Source organism: Camelus dromedarius, chromosome 1 (assembly GCF_036321535.1).
Source record: "Camelus dromedarius isolate mCamDro1 chromosome 1, mCamDro1.pat, whole genome shotgun sequence".
Classification (NCBI taxonomy): domain Eukaryota; kingdom Metazoa; phylum Chordata; class Mammalia; order Artiodactyla; family Camelidae; genus Camelus; species Camelus dromedarius.
Window position 1 is genome coordinate 15,250,781 of NC_087436.1, and position 20,176 is coordinate 15,270,956.

Consider the following 20,176-nt stretch of genomic DNA (forward strand, 5'->3'; position numbering starts at 1 on the left):
TTTATGCTGCCTTGAACTCCAAATGTATTTCCCCCCCCCCCCCCCCCCCCCGTTCTGGCTGCAGCACTACTTATATTTTGCAAACAAGCCAAACAAGTGCTTCTTTTTAAAACCAGTCACTACCCACTGCCCCGTATCCTTTTTCTGGCCATGATCTGCCCAGTCCCTCTCTCTGCTGGTCATGAAATTTATTGGCTGTCTCATCTCCCTTTGCCTTTCATACCTTTCTTATCTTCCAGTTAAATAAAAGAATTAGCTCTTCACTTATTCGATAAATTGTTTCACAGGTACTTACATCTAAAGGTTTCAGAAGTTGAGCAGTAAAACATCCCCTGCTAATTGAGAAAAACTATAGGTCTGCTCGTTAGTGAACCCTTCACACGCCAGAGCCTGTGTGCTGAGCGTTGTAGACAGTTAAATGAACATGACGCTTGCCCTCTTAGAGCTCAATGTCTGAAATCAAACCTATGCAGACAGAAACTGGCAAGAAGAAAATGTCAGAAACAGGATCTGCCTTAAACTCTACCATGGGATTTGGTTTGAGCCACTGCTCCAGAGTTATGGCCCAGTGTTAGTAATCTTTTTTTTTTTAATTCTTATTTTTTATTGACGTGTAGAAGATTTACAATGTTAGTATCAGGTGCACAGCAAAGTAATTCAGTTATACATATACATACATATATATACCCAGCTATTTTCGGATTCTTTTCCATTATAGCTCATCACAAGAAATTGAGTATAGTTCCCTATACAGTAGGTCCTTGTTGTTTATCTTTTTTATAAATAGTAATGTGTGTCTGTTAATCCAAAACTCCTAATCTATCCCTCCCCCACCTTTCTCTCCTGGTACCCATAGTTTGTTCTGTGTCCCTGAGTCTGTTTCTGCATTATAAATAAAATTTGTACCTTTTTTTTTTTTAAGATTCCATATATAAGCAGTATCATATGGTATTTGTCTTTCTCTGTCTGGCTTACTTCACTTAATATGATAATCTCTAGGTCCATCCATGTGGCTGCAAATAGCATTATTTTATTCTTTTTATGGCCAAGTAGTATTCCATCGTGTCTGTCAGTGTGTGTGTATATATATACACATACACACACACATACATACCAAATCGTCTTTATCCAGTCATCTGTTGATGGACATTTAGGTTGTTTCCATGTCTTGGCTATTGTAAATAGTGCTGCTGGAATATTGGGGTGCATGTGTCTTTTCGAATTATATTTTTCTCCATATGTATGCCCAGAAGTGGGATTGCTGGATCATATGGTAACTCTGTTTTTAGTTTTTTAAGGAACCTCCATACTGTCCTTTATAGTGGCTGCACCAATTTGCATTCCCATCAGCAGTGTAGGAGGGTACCCTCTTCTCCACACCCTCTCCAGCATTTATAATTTGTAGATTTTTTAATGATGGCCATTCTGACTTATTTGAGGTGATCTACCTCATTGTAGTTTTAATTTGCATTTCTCTAATAATTAGGAAAATTGAGCAACTTTTCATGTGCATGTTGACCATCTGGATGTCTTCTTTGGAGAAATGTCTGTTTAGTCTTCTGCCCACTTTTTGACTGGGTTGCTTATTTTTTTAAATATTAAGCTGTATGAGCTGTTTGTATATTTTGGAACTTAGTCCCCTGTCTGTCACATCATTTGTAAATATTTTCTTCCATTCTGTAGATTGTCTTTTTGCTTTGTTGATGTGCAAAAGCTTTTTAAGTTTAATTAGGTCCCATTTGTTTATTTTTGCTTTTATTTCTATTACTCTAGGATCTGGTTTGAAAAAAGTATTGCTGCAATTTATGTCAAGGAGTGTTCTGCCTATGCCTATGTTTTCCTCTAGGAGTTTTGTAGTATCCTGCCTTACATTTAGGTCTTTAATCCATGTTGAGTTTATTTTTGTATGTGGTGTTAGAGAATGTTCTAATTTCATTCTTTTACGGGTAGCTGTCCAGTTTTCCCAGCACCACTTATTGAAGAGACTGTCTTTTCTTCATTGTGTATTCTTGCCTCCTTTGTCAAAGATTAATTGACCATAAATGCATGGGCTTATTTCTGGACTTTCTGTGCTGTTCCGTTGATCAATGTGTCTTTCTGTGCCAGTACCATACTGTTTTGATTACTGTAGCTTTGTTCTATCGTCCAAGGTTGGGGAGCATGAGTCCCCCAGCTCCATTCTCCTTTCTCAAGATTGTTTTGGCTATTTGGGGTCTTTTGTGTTTCCATACAAATTTTAACATTTTTTTTTGTTACAGTTCTGTGAAAAATATCACTGGTAATTTGATAGGGATTGCATTGAATCTATATATTGCCTTGGTAGAAGTATGGCCATTTTAGCAATATTTATTCTTCCAGTCCAAGGACACAGTATATCTTTCCATCTCTTTGTGTCATCCTCAGTTTCTTTCATCAGTGTCTCATAGTTTTCGGAGTACAAGTCCTTTTGCCTCCTTAGGTAGGTTTATCCCTAGGTGTTTTGTTCTTTTTGATGTGATGGTAACTGGGATTATTTCCTTAATTTCTTTTTCGGATATTTCTTTGTTAGTGTACAGAAATGCAACTAATTTCTGTGTATTAATTTTGTATACTGCAACTTTACAGAATTCATTGATGAGATCTAGTAGTTTTCTGGTAGTGTCTTTAGGATTATCTATGTATAGTATCATGTCATCTGCAAACAGTGACAGATTTACTTCTTCTTTTCCAATTTGGATTCCTTTTATTTCTTTTTCTTCTCTAATTGCCATGGGCTAGGACTTCCAAAACTATGTTGAATAAGAATGGTGAGAATGGGCATCCTTGTCTTGTTCCTGATCTTAGAGGAGATGCTTCCAGCTTTTCACCATTGAGTATGATGTTAGCTGTGGGTTTGTCATATATGGCCTTTATTATGTTGAGGTATGTTCTCTGCCCACTTTTTAGAGAGTTTTTAATCATAAATGGATGTTGAATTTTATGAAAAGCTTTTTCTGCATCTATTGAGATGGTCATATAGCTTTTATTCCTCAAGTTGTTAATGTGGTGTATCATGTAGACTGATTTGCAGATATTGAAAAATCCTTGCATCCCTGGGATAAATCCCACTTGATCATGGTGTATGATCCTTTTAATGCATAGTTGGAGTTGATTTGCTAGTATTTTGTTGAGAATTTTTGCATCTATATTCATAAGTGATATTGGCCTGTAATTTTCTTTCTTTGTGATATCTTTGTCTGGTTTTGGTATCAGGGTGATGGTGGCCTCATAGAATGAGTTCAGAAGTGTTCCTCCTTCTGCAATGTTTTGGAATATTTCTGAAGGATAGGTAACTACTCTCTAAATTGTTGGTAGAATTTGCCTGTGAAGCCATCTGGTTCTGGACTTTGGTTTGTTGGGAGTTTTTAAATTACTGATTCAATTTCATTATTGGTAATTGGTCTATTCATATTTTCTATTTCTTCCTGGTTCAGTCTTAACAAATTGTACCTTTCTAAGAAATTGTCCATTTCTCGTAGGTTGTCCTTTTTGTTAACATATATTTGCTCATAGTAGCCTCTTATGATCCCTTGTATTTTTGTGGTGTTGATTGTAACTTCTCCTTTTCCATTTCTGATTTTATTAATTTGAGACCCTCTCCCCCCACCCCCGCTTTTTTTTTTTTTTTGATGATTCTGGTTAAAGGTTTATCGATTTTGCTTATCTTTTCAAAGAACCAGCTTTTAGTTTCATCAATCTTCTCTATTGTTTTTTAGTCTCTATTTCATTTATCTCTGCTCTAATCTTTATGATTTCTTCCCTTCGACTAACTTTGGGTTTTTGTTCTTTCTCTAATTGTTTTAGGTGTCAGGCTATGTTGTTTATTTGAGATTGTTCTTGTTTCCTGAGATAAGCTTGTATTGCTGTAAACTTCCCTCTCAGAACTATTTTTGCTATGTCCCAGAGGTTTTGGATCGTTGTGTTTTCATTTTCATTTTTCTGTAAGTATTTTTTTTATTTCCTCTTTTCTTTCTTCAGTGATCCACTGGTTGCTCACTAGCATATTGGTTGGCCTCCGTGTGTTTGTGGGTTTTGCAGTTTTTTTCTTGTAGTTGATTTCTAACCTCATAGTGTTGTGGTCAGAAAAGATGCTTGATGTGATTTCAGTTTTCTTAAATTTACTGAGGCTTGCCTTGCCTTGTGGGTCAGCATGTGATTTATCCTGGAGAATGTTCCATGTGCACTTGAGAATGTGTATTCTGCTGCTTTTGGATGGAATGCTCTATAAATATCAGTTAAGTCCATCTGGTCTAATGTGTCATTTAAGGCCTATGTTTCCTTATTGATTTTCTGTCTAGGTGATCTGTCCATTGGTGTAAGTGGGGTGTTTAGGTCCCCCACTATTATTGTGTTACTGTTGATTTCTCCTTTTATGTCTGTTAACAGTTGCCTTATACATTGAGGTGCTCCTGTGTTGGGTGCATGTACATTTACAGTTGTTACATCTTCTTCTTGGATTGATCCCTTGAGCATTATGTAGTGTCCTTCTTTGTTTCTTGTAACAGTCCTTATTTTAAAGTCTTTTGTCTGATATAAGCTTTTCTACTCCAGCTTTCTTTTGGTTTCCATTTGTATGGAATATCTTTTTCCATCTCCTCACTTTCAGCCTCTAGCTCTAAAGTGGGTCTCTTGTAGGCAGCATATTCATGGGTCTTGTTTTTGTATCCATTCAGCCAGTCTGTCTTTTGGTTGGAGCATTTAATCCATTTACAGTTAAGGTGATTATTGATACGTATGTTTTTATTGCTGTTTTGTTGTTTTGGATTTGTTTTTGTAAGTCTTTTTTTCCCCTTTCTTCTTTTTGTTCTCTTGTGATTTGATGACTATAGCATTACATTTGGATTCCTCTCTTTTTCTTATGTATGTCTATTATAGATTTTTGGTTTGCAGTTACCATGAGGTTTTGGTGTAGAAGCCTGTGTATATATATGATTGTTTTAAGTGGCTGATCTCTTAATTTCAAATGCATTTTAGATACCCTGCACTCGTACTCTCCTCCCCTCAGGATTACTGGTTTTGATATTTTTTACATCTAGTTGTTTTGTGTATTGTTTAACTGCTTATTGTGGATACAAATGATTTTTACTACTTTTGTCTTTGAACCTCCGTATTAGTTTGTGTATGGATGATTTCCTACCCTTACTGTATATTTGCCTTTACTGTTGAGCCTTCCCTTTTTGTAATTTTCTTGTTTATATCTGTGGCCTTTACTTTTCCACCTAGAGAAGCTCCTTTAGCTTTTGTTTTAAAGCTGGCTTGGGGGTACTGAATTCTTTTAGCTTTTGCTTATCTGTGAAGCTTTTGATTTCTCCAACAAATCTGAGTGAGAGCCTTGCTGGGTAGAGTATTCTCGGTTGTACGTTTTTCCCTTTCATCACTTTAAATATATCATGCCACTCGCTTCTGGCCTGCAGAGTTTCTGCTGAAAAATCAGCTGATCAGAGTTAGTAATCTTTATGGCTAACAGTCATGCATTTTATTCTTTGAAGATTTAAGATAAGAATATAGTTGAGAGCCTGGGTTCTGGGGGTCAGACTTCTTGGCTCTGTCACTTACTGTATGTGTCATTTTGGCCAAGTTACTTAATCTCTCTGAGAATCACAGTAGGATCACTGAGGGGGTTAAATGGCACATGTGTGTGATGTATGTCACACATCCCCGACACAGCGTGATACACAGTCAGTACTTTCTGTTCATGGTTCCTGAAGCCAGAGTGAGATGTCCCAAGGCTCAGTTGAGAGAATTCTGCTTTTGTGAGTTCCAAGGAGCATTGCTTTCCTTCCACATGAAAGCTACTGTGGTTAACCCTGAGATCTTTTGTCGTCACTTTATGTTAATTGCAAAGAAAATTCCAGAACATGCTTCTTCAGGACAAGTTAGTCTTTCGAGTTTTTGAGTTATCTCTTTGATCATATCTTACGTGATTGGTAGTCACTTCAGGGCACTTCTGGAAATGAGTTTGGAGGCCAGCATGTGGCAAGTAACACCTTAGAGGAGATTCAGGCATCACCGCCTCTCTGAGACTCTCCCTTGATATCCATCACCTCCCTCCTCATTTGCGTTCATCACTCATCTCATTGATTGAGCAGCACTGCCTTTTAGTCTGTCTGAGGCTCCAGAGATCCAACAGTGAACAGACAGTTCCCATTCTCATGAAACTTAGTCTTGTGGAAATGTATGTAAACGCATCTAATCCACCATGATACGAGTGCAAGTGGCAGTGTGGAGAAGGTCAGAGAGGTGCCTAGGGAGAACGGTAAGGAAAGTTGCACAGGTTTGGTGACATCTCAGTGGAGGGTGAATGGCTAAGAACAGGGGAAGTCGGCAGTCAGCCTGGTTTGTACAGGAGGATCAGACCCTGTGTCGGAGGATGTGGGGGTGATGGGAGATGAAATTGAAGATGGAGGCAGATGCTAGGTCGTGTAAGAGTTTCGCCTTTATCATGTGGACAGGGGATGGGTGGCGTTGAATGATTTGAGGCAACAGAATGCTGTAAGACTTGCGTTTTTAGCAAGATCTTCCTCATGCGGAAAATGAACTTGAAAAGGATGTAAGTCAGGCCAGCAGGTCCGTGTCCCCACCGCACATTTACGGAGACCAGCAACAGAGCCCTCTGCATCCTAAAGCCCTGACTTTATAGACATTTAAGACACTTTCTGGAATAAAGACAGCCGAAGTTGAATTTTCCAATTCTGCATCCTCTCCCCAGAACACGCTGACCTGGCCCTCCATCTGTCATAAGCAGCTTGACTAGGATCCTAATAAATTATTTTTTCTTGGCATTCTTTTAACTGGAACTCTATTTACTAGCCCCTCTGTGCAACTATGGTGTGGTGATGATGGATGCTTATAATTCTGGCCGTGAAGTACTCCAAGCCTTCTAAATCATCAAAAAAAGATTAAAGTGTATTCAATATTGCTGTAATGTTTGTGTGTTTCACTGCATTCTTATTCTTTGGAAATTGATGGTTTATTGAGTGCCCATGCCCTCGTGTGCATGCAGGTGCAGGGAGAGCCTGTGACCACTCACAGCTCTTCACTCCCTCACAGCACCAGGCACAGGGCAATTATTAGCAAAGTGCACTCAGAAATAAGCAAAACAGACCTGTGTTCTCTTTATGTTTAGAAGGAGGAAGCAGGTGGCCCCAAAAGGGCAGACTAGACAGAGATGAGAGAGGAAGCGGTGGTTAGAAAACAGTGCAAGTGCTGAGGCAGGAACTGGACAGACAGCGAGCCGGCCAGTCTACCAGTGGCCCAGCCCAGGGGGCGCGGGGCTCGGGCCCAGACACCAGCTTCGCCTTCAGGTGCGCGTTGATCCAGCTCGGATCGTCCGTCTTGGATTTGGCAGTATTCCCCACCAGCTTTATTTGGATTTGCAGTAACAACTGTTCAGTAAAATGCCAAACATTAGCAAGTGAAAACATCGATAATCAGGGCATCCTGTTCCCCCCCCGCCCCCCACACACACATCTTTTCATGAAAACTGTTATGACTGCCGAGCTGACAATATTATCTAGCCCAGAATGCAGAGCTCCAAATAGAAGCTGTGAGGTGGCTCCATCTTGTAACCTGGCTTCCAGAGCCAGGCATGTGATGCTGTTATTAGGAGGGAGATCTGCTGTTGGCACTTTCTTTCAGGGGTTGTGTGTTGCAGTAAATAGAGGTGCTGCTTACATTTTCTCATACAGATTTGTTTTTAAAATCTGCCTGTTTGATCAGCAAGTCACACTGTGTCCAGGTGCCTGGAGGGCCAGTCCCTGAACCACAGGGAATCTGTTTGTCACCCTCTGGACAAGGGCACGTTTGGACTTTCAAGCTGGTTTCATCGTTTGCCTGCTCTGAGGTGTGGTCTCTTCGTCCCTCTGGGTCTTAGTTCTCTCTTTTTCTGACATATTGGAATGATACAAATTCCTTTTTTACAGGGTTGCTGTGCGGCTGAAGTGAAATGGTGGTTGTGAAAAAGCGTAATTGGAAAGCCCTATATAGATAATAACATACTAAATATACTAAAGAACATCATAAATATTCTAATAAAAAATAGAAATCTGTTTCATTAGCAAGCACGATGTCCTCAAAACTTTCCCCAAAGCAGAGTGGGGAAAATAAACTATTTACTGCATCCCTGCTATAGATTCTAGCTGTTACTTTATCCACTCTGCAAAGTGGATATTAAATCCCTGCTCAAAGTTGAGGAAACGGGGGCTTCCAGTCCCACAGCTGTCCATGTACATGGCAGAAGTGGGGTTTGGACCTGTGTGACCCCAGAATTTAATGTTCTTTTTCCTTATCTCTAGTTGCCTGTCTTATTCCAATCTCCCACCCACCCAAAGTTCTTAAAAGCTTTTTACATCCTTTGGGACTAGAAAGTTTGCTAGCCCTTTCTTGATCTTTTGCTTCTGAAAGCAGGGTGGGGCATCAGAAGGAACTCCTGAGCCCTGGGAGCCCCTGGGGGGACCAGCAATGTGGGGAGAGCCCGGGGTGGGGCACACCCAGCTCCCACTTTTAGGGAGCCGGCCAGGCCTGGACTGAAAGCAGGAGGCAGGTGTGTGGCATTTCCCCACCCTTGAGGAGGTGGCTGCAGCCCTGTAGTTTCCAGAAGTTCATCTTTTCTCTGTCACAGCGTTTCCCAAGCTCCCCGAGGTTGTTTGGAGAGCTGCTTCTCGGATCCTCCTCTCAGGAATCATTGCCTCTTGTGGGTTCTGACCGGCTCCTCGTGCTGCTTGTGGGGGGGAGTGAGATTAAGTTTATTCTGTATAATAACCACTCTACTGAGCTATTTTGGGACCTTCCCTGTTAACACTGATGTTGGGTATCGGAGGAAAGGACCCCTGATAGGGGGGATTCTTTAAGTGCCCGTGGGATGTGGTTCCGTATGCATCTTCTTTTTTAAATAAACTTTCCCCAATTCTAGACACACTGAGCCAGCTTGTGAGCTGGAGCTGCCCACACAGAACCAGAGACAACGCCCGTCAGACGGCCAGATTGACTCTTCAGGGAGATGCCCTAGGGTGGGAGGCGCATGTGTTCAGGCTGAGGCTCTGTCCCCACAGGTGCTCAACAGGAGGTGCGTGGAGGCAGCCGTGATGACCGGCCTGGCCCTGGACTGCCGCATAAACAAGAAGTCCTTGTTTGACAGGAAGCACTACTTCTACGCAGACCTCCCGGTAAGTACGCTCTGCCGTCCGCCCGTGGCAGGTCCTTGGAGCTGGGGGTTTGCAGCCGGAGGAGGGCCGTGTGCTCGTGTCTTCAGCTAGAGGTCCATCCAGCCCGCCCGGCGGGGGACTCTGCCCGGCCCCGATGAAGCCCGTGCCCCCTGACGTTTCCTAGATTGGATGCCGTGGTCCTGATTGCCGACTCCTGGCCCAGCCTCATGCTTCTGGTGGCTGGCTCGTAATTGAACGGGGAGTAGGAGCCGCCCGCGTTCCCAGGCTCAGCCCTGCTGTGGCGTGTGGTGCTAATTGCCTGTTAGGGCAGAAGCTGCCTCTGTGGCTGATGCAGGGGTCAGTGCATCGGTGGCTCTGGAGACAGCGAGAGCGGCCTTCTTTTAAGTGGCAGCTCCCAGTAATAGGACTGTCTCCTTTGGAGATACCCCTGTCATCTCCCAGGGACCATGTAAGTGGACAAGAGTGAGCAGAAACACGAACCAGAAGCCTGGGCGAACAGCAGTAATTGCCCGAGCAGCGAGCCCTGTATTAACCCACTCTTTCCTTAAAACTAGAAAGTTTTCTCCTTTAAGAGAAGCCAGTGTGAACTAGAGCCAATTTTTCATAATATTGAACTGAACCAAAACTGTAATGTTGAGTGGGTTTCCCAAAATAATATTTCATGCGTTCTGAGCCTCTGATGGCAAGCGTGGCCCTTCTTCAGATGTAGGAACACAGTAGTGATACTGTTCCTCCATGTGATTTTCCTTGAACTGAAGACAGGGGTGAGCTGTTTTCAGGGGGTGAGGGCAGAGGTGGAATTCAACACAAAATACACTGAAAGCCTGAGTTCCCTCCAGTTGCTGCTGCTTTTTCCCCCTGGCTGCCAGCCTTTTAGCAAATTCTCCTGCCTGGGAGGGTGGAGAGAATTCAACTGCATTATTTTCACCTTTTGAGAGCGATGAGCAGTTTGGTTAAGGTGGGAGACTTAGCAGTGTGAGACTAGAGTGAGATGTCCTGATGATTCCTGCCTCCTGGTCTCTCTGGCCCAGGCAGTTCAGATCATCTGCAGTTAGTGTCGCCAAATAGCACACGGGACACACTTATACTAAAAAAGTATCCGTTTTTATCTAAGTAAACAATTTACTCAAATTATTCTAGTTTGACTGAGCATCTGTATTTTATTTGGCAACCGTCCCCACACTTTAATTTTTACAAATTGAGACTTCCTGTCTCAGCCCCGAGAGTAAGGTGGCGGAATGCGGTGGTTCTCAGAGTGTGTGCCACAGGCCACGAGCATCAGCATCTCCTAGGACCGCAGGAGAAACAGACACTCCTGGGCGCCTCCCCAGACCTGCAGAACTGGAGGCTCTTCAGTTGGGCCAGATGGTCTGTGTTCTGACCATCCGGCCAGGTGATTTCAATGCCGTTCACGATTGAACAATACCTGCTGAGTGGCCAGGAGCACGGACTCTGGAGCCAGACCAGCTGAGTACTTAGTAAGTACTAAGTACATTAGTACTTACCAGCTCCATGGCTTTGGGCAAGGGCTCTTAACCCCTCCGTGCCTTGCACCTCTCTCCTAGGGTTGTCGTGAGGGTTAGACGGCATGAAGCACTGAGAACAGTGTATGGGGACACCGTGTGTCTGCTCTCCTCCTGTTCTCCACTCTGACCCACCCTCTCTTCAGTGCGTACTGGTGCACGTGTGCCTCCATTTAGAAGGTGGTGAGGGAGTCCTTGCACCATCCATCAGTATTTTAGTACTCTGTGCTTTCTGTTAGCTGAGTGTGAGTGTCACTGCATTTTCTGGCTAGAGGAACAAGCGAAGTGGGGTTAGGGAGGGCAGCTGATGTGATTGGTTAGCTAAAGAGCAAGAACAAAACAAGCTACCCAGCACGAGCCACCGCTGTCGGCTGTCCTGAGAGGAGATGGGAGATGCTAAGCCAGCAGTTCCCAGTGAGGAAGGCCTGTCAGGAGCCCAGGAATCAGATGCAGGGCGTAGCTATTGAGCTACGTGGAAACAATACGGTATTTTCTTAGAGAGTGAGATTACTGTTATTCCCCAAAATGGTGGTAGGTAGGGAAGATAGGATGCATGTTGTGTACTGCTTCATTATTGGGGTTGGGGGTACAGGGAAGGGTGGGGAGTGGGGTACAGGAAAGCCAGAAGAGGCCAGGCTAAGGTATGACCCCAGCACATCAATTAATTTTCCTTCTTCTTTTCCTTTTTCCTCTTTTTCTTGCTGTGTTGCCTTTTTAAGTAAGCCTAGAGTTTTGTGACAATGAGAGGAATGGTAAACTGGTCCACAGCTTTTCTTTACTGACTCGTGACCCTGTGGCCCGTGTTTGCGTGCAGGCAGGCTACCAGATCACCCAGCAGAGGCTCCCCATCGCTGTGGACGGGAGCTTGGCATACAGCGTCTGCGTGGGGAAGAAGCTGGGTCAGGCGGTCACCAGGACAGTGAGGGTCCGGCAGATCCAGCTGGAGCAAGACAGCGGCAAGAGTCTCCACGATGACCTGCGGTCCCAGACGCTCGTGGATTTGAATAGGGCAGGTAGGCGTGCAGAGTTTTCCATTTCCCTTCCTGCCTCCTCTCCTCCCCTCAAGGTTTTCCCAAGCCAATTGAGGAAACAGGCCTAGGGAGCCTGACAGGTGGAGATGAGGGTCCCAGTGCTGGTAATAGCCAGTTCAAGAGCACGGCTTCAGCTGTGGCTTCTGTGGGCTCGCTGATGACCCAGCCCTCAGGTGAGCCTAACGGAGCCGCCTTGTCACGGACCCAGCAGCTTGATAGCTGAAGCAGACAGGAAAAGAAAAGACCCAAATTTAAAGACCCATAGGTGAAGGCAGAAATGACTGAGAGGCTGGAAGCCACTTTGAGAGCCCGTCAGTGACGCAGGGTTGTCAGCCTGATTGATGTGTGGCTCAGATCGGAGGCTCCAGTCAGGCTGACTCTGCCTCTCCCTGGCAGGGGTCGGCCTGCTGGAAGTGGTCCTGGAGCCCGACATGTCCTGTGGAGAAGAGGCGGCCGCGGCCGTCAGGGAGCTGCAGCTGATTCTTCAAGCCCTGGGGACCAGTCGGGCCATCATGGCAGGTAGAAGCCCCAGGGGCACGGCCCCTCTCCACCCCTCCCTTCACCCTTTCTGCTCCCAGGGTCTCTTCTCCCTGGAATCTGGTTCCCCCATCGGGTGGTTTGCATTCTTTTCTCAGCCTTTTCTCCCTCAGGGGCTTTTTTTTTTCCCTTCAGAGTTTCCTTGGATTCTTCTCTGAGCTCCCAACCAAAACTAAACACACCAGCAGCGGCAGTGCCGAGGCGCCAAGCCCAAGACTGTGAGATTAGGCGTCGAGAGACTAGAGGCTTTCTCCTGGCTTTTTGCATCAGAATGTTGTGAGAATTAATAAAACAATGTGTTTGAGCAGCTTCGTGGTCCTCAGAGAGGAGGCACGGTGTTTACCCAGAGAAGCTGTCAGTTCGTGAGTTCTGTGCGGGCAGTGCTTAGTTGCTAGCTGGTCCTTTTCCTTTGGGTCTGTTTCTTTTCCTTCTTTTATAGACTTTTCATCCAGGTACAGCTGAAGCCAAATTATTTCGACTGCAAACCAAGGTTATGACTTCACAAAACATGAACTTTGAGATAAAGTCTTAAGTTCAGTAGAAATGTAATAGGGAATGAAAATAAACAAAAGAAACAAGGTGCAAACTTGGGACCAAGCAAACTACACATTTGAAGTGTTTGCAGATCGGATATAAAGATGACAAGTTTTAATCAGACTCAGTTTCTTCACGGCCCCTTCCTAGCACAGCTTTGCCGGCCCTCATGTCCCTGAATGCTCATCTCTCCCGTGGTTTTCCCGTATTTTCTGTTCCCAGGGAGGGGCTTTTGAAAAAACTTCTACCACTTGCAGAGCACTCCTGACAGAGTGGAGAAAGGGTCCAGATTCCTCATCTACAGTTGTTAACCCATAGCTCAGGACACGGGGTCTTCCGGAGAAACAGAACAGACTGTGTGTACGTGTGTGTGTGTCAGATGTAAAGAGATTGATTATAAGAAATTGGCTCATGTGATTGTGGAGGCTGAGAAATCCTAAGGTCTGCAGTCAGCAAGCTGCAGGAGGGTCGAGGGTATAGTTCCAGCCTGAGTCTGAGGATCTGAGAACCAGGAGAGGATGTAGATTCCAGGCTGAGCCAGAGCCCAGCGCCGAAGAAGACAGATCAGAGGCAGTGGGGCTGAGACAGCGAATTCCCCCCATTTCACCTTTTGTCCTGTTCAGGTTTTCAGTGGATTGAATGAGGCTCACTTATAATGAGAAAGCAGCCTGCTTTGCTCAATCTGTGGATTCAAATGTTAATCCCTCACAGACACACCCAGAATAACATCCAACCAAATATCTGGGCACCCCTTGGCCCAGTCAAGTTGACACATAAAATTAACCATTGCAGGTGGTCGTGGGGTTCCCAGCAAATACTACTGATGGTGATGAGTCAGCTCCCTGTCAGTTTATGATACTATTTACCAACCATTTTGTCACATTTGCAAAGGGACTTTGGAATTTATCATACCACAGTTGTCACACAGGACATCGTACAGGCAACAGATTGTAACATCAGAGTCCTGGTGCAGGTTGAACCTGGAGACAGAACTTGCTTGTTCGCTATCTTCTTTAAGCTGAAGGTTGAAAAAACAGCCATGTGCATTTGAGTGGTGTAAAGGTTAGCGGCCTGCAAGTTTGCTTTGTAGAAAGGAGGCTCTGTTTTAGAGGAGGAGAACGCTCCAGCTTAAGTTTCTGGCTCGCAGGGCTTTTTTACCCACAGGTTGGATGGTTATCTGCATATGCACTAAGTGTTGAGTCTCTGTTGCTTTAGAAAAGTTATTCCATTCTTCCTCAGAATAACTGATTCCCACCGAACCTATGGAATAATTAACAGGCCACCATTAGCTGAGAACTAGCCCCACCTGGGTCCTTGCCATGAGATAAACCACAGTGGCTAGAACTCACCAGTCAGTGGCAGCTGAGCGGGTTCATTCAATCTTGTTTGTTGGGACACTCTCTGTTGCTTTTCAATCCAGACCCAGCAGCTTGGCCCCCAGCATGGCAGCAGCGTGGCTCCAGTTGTTCCGAAGTGCTGGGAAGCAAGGGTCTGCCTAGAGTCCACGGGGGTCCAGCTTTCTGTGCCATCAGCATTTTATCAGCCCAGACCCATTGCCCGTCCTTCTGTTCCCCCACTGTAGGGCCACCGCGATGGCAGTGGAGACTGCATTGTGGGACCCGGGCGTGCCCTGGAGGGCACCTGGGGACCCCCAGCCTGCTTTTGGAATGAAGCTTAAAGTGCCAGGGGTTGTGATTCAGTGAGTTCCTGATAGTTTTGCTAATGAGCAGGGACTAGCTCAGCCTGGGTTCCTTCCCGGTGGACGTTTGCCCCCGTTGAGATCCTCCAAGCAGCCTTTTAGTTCGAATATGTACCAGGGAGGTAGACGAAATGTTTCAAAGGTCATAATATCTGCCAGTGTGAACATTGAGTATGTGGTCGTCAGCTCACTAAGCTTTTTTTTTTAAATTAATCTGTCATCTCCTTTAAACTTGATGATATTCATGAGAGATGGGTATAACTGTGCCTGTGTAGAGGTGAGGACTCTGAGGCTTAGAGAGGTTGGGCTGTTTGCCCAAGGCTCCCAGGAAGTGATCGCACTGGGAATGGAGCCCAGGTGTGTCTAGCTCAAGAAGCCCTTCCTTTAAGTGCTGCGTCGCTGGGCTTCCTAGTGCCAGCACGACAGTGCCACGGCTGCCAGAGGTAACAACCCTGAGAGCTGGGAGAGCAGAGCGTGGGCACGGTGCCTGCTGGGGGCACTGCGGTCCCAGACTCAGGCTGGAATCTTGTCCTGCCACTTCTAGCTGTAGAAACCCCAGCAAGGTGTTTGACTTCCCTGAGCCTCCCTTTCTGCACTTGCAGAATGAGGCCTTAAATAATTGTGTCTGCAAAGGGAAAGGAAGAAATCAAAGAAGAGAGGAAGGCATCCAAGTCATCCCAGCTGGGCTGCTGAGTGGGGAGAGTGAAGGAGGGATGGCCTTGGGGGAGAAAACCTGGAGTTCCACCCTGGAAACATGAAGTGTGAGTTGCCTGAAGGGTGTCTGAGTGGCTTGGTTGTGAAAGCCGCTTTGTAGGGAACAAACGTGATCATGTACGTGAGTCGTGTCACAGGCCCTGGCAGATAGCCCGTGCTCATTGAGTGTCAGGTGCTTTTATTAACAATGATAAGTGGTTTTATTTTTACAAAATCACCACGCGTTTTGGATGAATAAGCTTTGTGAAATATGTTGAATAAAATGTGGCCACATTATTTATTTTCTTTTCTGTCGAGCCCTGTTAAGTTCTGGAGAGTATTCAGGGATCAGAATGAGACAGCTTAACATGCTTTCTCACCAGCCCCTCAGGCCCCTGCTGTTTACAGAAACAGTTTTCTGTCCTGATGTTATATTTCTGATGTGTGAGTGTGCTTTAGAAAAAAAAAAAAAAACCACACCATATCACTGTACTCAGTGGTACAGTTTTTTCATTTTGCTGTTACAAATCTCTACTTCTCGAGGGTGGAAACTGAGCTTGATAACGTCTCATGAAGAGGGAACGCAGGCCCTCCCTCGGGGTTGCAGAATGCACTGAAGCAAACCTGACTGGTGAGGCTTTTATGGACTTGAGGCAATTTAACTTAATTTGTTTAAAAGGTATTTTTGTCTTCACTGTCTAAAATGCCTTTTGCTAATGTTTGACACTGTGTTATACTGTATTTGAATCCAGGCAGGTGAACCTTCTCGCGCACACAGCACTGCGGGACGCTAAATGCGTCCTCTCAGACGTCTATGGAATATGGTCTTCTCTGGGAGAGACTGAAACTCATGCTTTTATTCCTTTTCCAAATTAAAATTCTAAATTGTGAAACGTGGTTTCATTTATAAAAGCAGGTGATGTTCAGTTCAGGGTTTTCTGTGCTCAAAAAAGGTTACCTCCCAAGTGTTGAGATTTGATTGGGCAGAGCTCAGCAGACGTTGGAAGTTTTCCTTTGAGCTGACTGGGCCTTTCCGATGATCCCAGTAGATTTAGTCCTGTTCAGATCGAACTTTAGAACTTGTCAGGAACCCACCACGAGACAGTAAGGCATCTGCTTACTCATCTCTTAGGAAGATACCAGGGCATTAATTTATCGAACAGTCACCACATGCCAGAGCCGGCTCCAGGTTCTGAAAGGAGCCATGAAAGAGACGTGGCCCGTGCTACCTCGAGCTTGTACTCATGAGGGGTACACGTACATTAACAAGTGGAACCAAATAGTTACAGTCATAAGTGCTTTAAGGAAGTAAAGGGCCCCGTGATGACGAGTAACGTCGGAAGGTGAAGGCCTCTGCAGTGACTCAGGGCCCCGCAGCGTGGAGCTGGAGTCTGAGCCTCCGAGGAAACAGCTCAGGCCGAGTCCCCAAGGTGAAAAGAAGCTTAGGATGTGCTTGGGGGTACACAGAGGTAGCAGGAGGCCCCCGGAGGGAAAGCACATTGTGCAGGGGAGCATGGCATCAGGTAAGACAGAAAAGATGCTGACATTACCGACAATGACAAGAAGTTTGGATTTCATGCCAAGTGCAGAGGGAGGTCATGGAAGGGCTTTTAAGCACAGGAACCATAGTCTGATATTTTAATGTTTTAGAAAACCACTTTGGCTGCTCTGTGGAAGGTGGATTTCAGAAGGGTAAGAGTAGAAGCAGAGAGACCAATTAAGAAGCTTTGGTGATCATTCAGATGGAGGACGATGCTACTGTGGACGGGGCTGGTGTCTGTGAAGATGGAATAATCAAGATGGGTAGATTCTGGGTGGTTTTTAGAAATCACAGGATTTGTTTACAGGTTGGTGTAGAAGGCAAGAGGCAGGAAGAAATCCGGGAAGCTTGAGGAACTAGTTGGTGGTGCTATTTACTGAAACTGGGGAGATGGGGACAAGAATGGCTGTGGCGGGGGTTGAGGGGTGCAAATTCTTCAATTTTGGAAACTGAAATGCCTGTGACACCTCCAGACATCAGAGATCAGTGTGGACTCAGAGTAGGGGGTTCTGAGCTGAAGAGAGAAATTTAGGAGTTAACAGCACATAGATAGTGCTAAAAACCATGCACCCTTACAGAGAGAATGCAAGTAAAGAAGACAGTCCTGAGTTTGGTTGGGAAAAGGCACCAGCAGGTGGCATGGAAATAGTGTCCAGGAGGTCGGCGGACACTAGGTCACAGAAGCTGAGAGGGGGTGATATTTCAGGAAGGAAGGGTGGGCTGGTGCGTCACATGGCACTGAGGTGTCCAGCAGGGTGAAAACACAGCATGTCCTGGGTCCAGGGGTTGTTGGTGATTTTGACAAGGCCTTTTCAGAGAGATGGGGACAGAAGCCAGGCCCTAGTGGGTTTAAGAGCAAATGGGAGGTTAGATCATGGAGATAATATGTCAACAAACAAACAATACTTGTTTGAGAGGATTTGCTGAAAAAGAAAGCAGAGAAATGAAAAAGAAAGCTGAATGATGGAGAGAGAATTGGATTCAAGGGATAATGAGAACTGCTGTTGCGTGTGTATGTGTACGTGCATGTGTTGAGGGGATGCTGAGGAAGAGGGTTAATGACTGGTGTGGGAGAGAGGAGGTAGCTGAAGGGGTGATGTCCTCGAGAAGGCAAGAAGGCTGGTGATGTTAAATTTGGACCCCTGTCACAAGAGCCTCCCATTCTGGCCCTAAAGATAAGATCAATTCAGAATAGACTGTAGTCAGGTGCTAAATTCTGTGCCCCTGATTGCATGTATTCTGATAACTCAGAGTCACCAGTGGAGGCTGGCTCGATGTTGGGGCTTTCCAGGAGAAGGTAGCAACACTTAGTGGGACCCTGAATGATGAGCAGAGGTTAAAGAAGGGACGGTAAGAGTGCTGATGAAAGCACATGGAATCCAGCAAGTAGACGGGGACTGGCACGCAGGAGCCCCCCTGTTTGGAGGGGGCTTTCTCACGGAATGGGCAGCGGAAAATGTGGGCGAGTCAGCCAAGACAGATGAGGGCTGTTGAGTACCTACCAGGCAGAGGAGATGTTTGATCAGTGGGAGCTGGCTGTGCCCACAGGCAGGCACCCAGATGATGAAAACCGCAGCCACACTGGGGGTGGCTGGATGAGGAGGGTTTGTTGCGCCCAGGGTCGGGATGCAAGATAACCCAGACTTGAAGTTCCGAGTCCTCAGGCGAGGGTAGCAGTGGTGGGAATGGAGAGGAAGTGACAGGCCTGAGGGGTGTTGGGGGAGGAACTGCCTGGATCTAATCAGTGTGACTGCCAAGGGCAAAGACAACAGAGAAGCGGGGGATAATCAGGGTTCCTCGCCCAAGGATCTGATGGCATCAGGAGTCGTTGGGACTTCTGAGATTCGGGGAAGCACACATTGTCCAGAAGGGGCTACAGGATTTTGTAAAAATGTTGAGAGGTCTGTGCTGCAGACCCAGTCATTTCTGGACTGAATGGCACCTTTCCCCTGCATGTCTGCGTGGGTGGCTGTCAGAGCTGCAGACTGGGAGAGACAGAGACCAGTTCCAAGGGTCTCTTTTTCTTGGCTTGGATTGATTTATACTCTTGTATTACTTTAATATGCTTTTGCTCTGAAACCCTGGGAAATGAATTTTGTTATTCAGCCCATCAGAACATTCCGATTTGGCAGATTCTTTTTCAGTTTAAAGACTTGCCTAAGAAAATAAAAATCCATAAAAATCCCAACATTTTGTCTTCCCCTTTTGTTCTATTTTAAATATTGTAAATGAAATTGGAGAATAGAGAATTCAGCTTCCCTTTGCAGGGTGTGAAATGTGATTATTTCTTGTCTTTCTCTCTCTGTGTGTCTTGGGATTTCGCCTCCCTCTCCTCCTGGAAAGCCTCTTAGTCCTCTCCACAAACCACCTGCTTCCTCAGGGGCTACTGCTCCCAGTCTGCAGGGACTTTCAGGGTCAGAGAATGTCCTCTGGGGCCCCCCACAGGCCGTCCCCTTCATAACACCTCTGTCCATCTGCTGCAGCAGCTCCTTACCACGTCAGGAAGGATCCAGAGTCTTGTTTGCAGAAGGAAGAGATTATTACAGTACCTGGCGGGAGGAGGAGGGGAAAAGCCCAGGTTTCTGGCTCCTACCCTTGAGCTGTAAATTCTCAAGGACTCTCTTATAAATCTCCTGGAATCGCTGTTGGAAATCCACATTCCAAAGGAGAGCAGCATAGGGTTATCAGACAATCATTTCTGAGGCCTTCCTCCCAACCCAGCTCTGACACTTTGAAAAAAAAACTTCAGAATAAAACTGCAGAGTAAACCTCCATTTTTATAGTGTTGTTTTTCTTATTTGGCACACAAAAAATGAGATTTCCCCAGCTGGTATGTCCAGAATTTCTCCTGTCTTCTGCGGGTGCACAAGTGCACAGAAATATACAAACACACGTACCAGCACACTCCTCAGATGCCATAGGACTGTCCTTCTCATAAGTGGACAGAAGTACCAGCCATGTACTTCAGGACCAGCCATACCTCTCTGAAGTTAGGCTCTGTAACTAAACAGCAACTAGAGTTAGATATTGCACCTGGACACTCTCTTGCCTTAAAAAGACTGTGCTGCCTCAGAGAATTTGTAATGAGTTGTCTTTTTTCTCTCCTTCCAGAGGGCCAGTTGAGAGTGGATGCCAATATATCTGTGCATCATCCTGGGGAGCCTTTGGGTGTTCGAACAGAAGTGAAGAATCTCAACAGTGCCAGGTTCTTGGCCAGAGCAATAGGTGAATGTCAGCTGTTACTAATCATGTGCCTCTTTGTATCAGTTATCTGTTGCTGTGTAACAAGCACCTCTCCCCCCAACTTAATGGCTTACATGATAATATTTCAGATTTAGTTCTGTGGGTTGGGTGGTTTCGCTGCTGGTCCTGCTGCAGCTCATTACTGTGGATGTGGGGAGCCAACAGCTCAGTTGAGATGAAGGGTTCAAAATGAC

At 45.5% G+C, this 20,176-nt stretch overlaps 1 protein-coding gene across 1 annotated transcript in view; it reads left to right on the top strand.

Annotated features, from left to right (window-relative positions):
• Positions 1-20,176, top strand: part of GATB (glutamyl-tRNA amidotransferase subunit B) — an 82,626-nt gene that overhangs the window by 24,987 nt on the left and 37,463 nt on the right. Inside the window, exons 3-6 of the mRNA XM_031464723.2 lie at positions 9,069-9,182; positions 11,520-11,718; positions 12,133-12,255; positions 19,851-19,964. Coding sequence (XP_031320583.1) covers positions 9,069-9,182; positions 11,520-11,718; positions 12,133-12,255; positions 19,851-19,964 — 550 coding nt within the window. The remainder of the gene's footprint in view (positions 1-9,068; positions 9,183-11,519; positions 11,719-12,132; positions 12,256-19,850; positions 19,965-20,176) is intronic.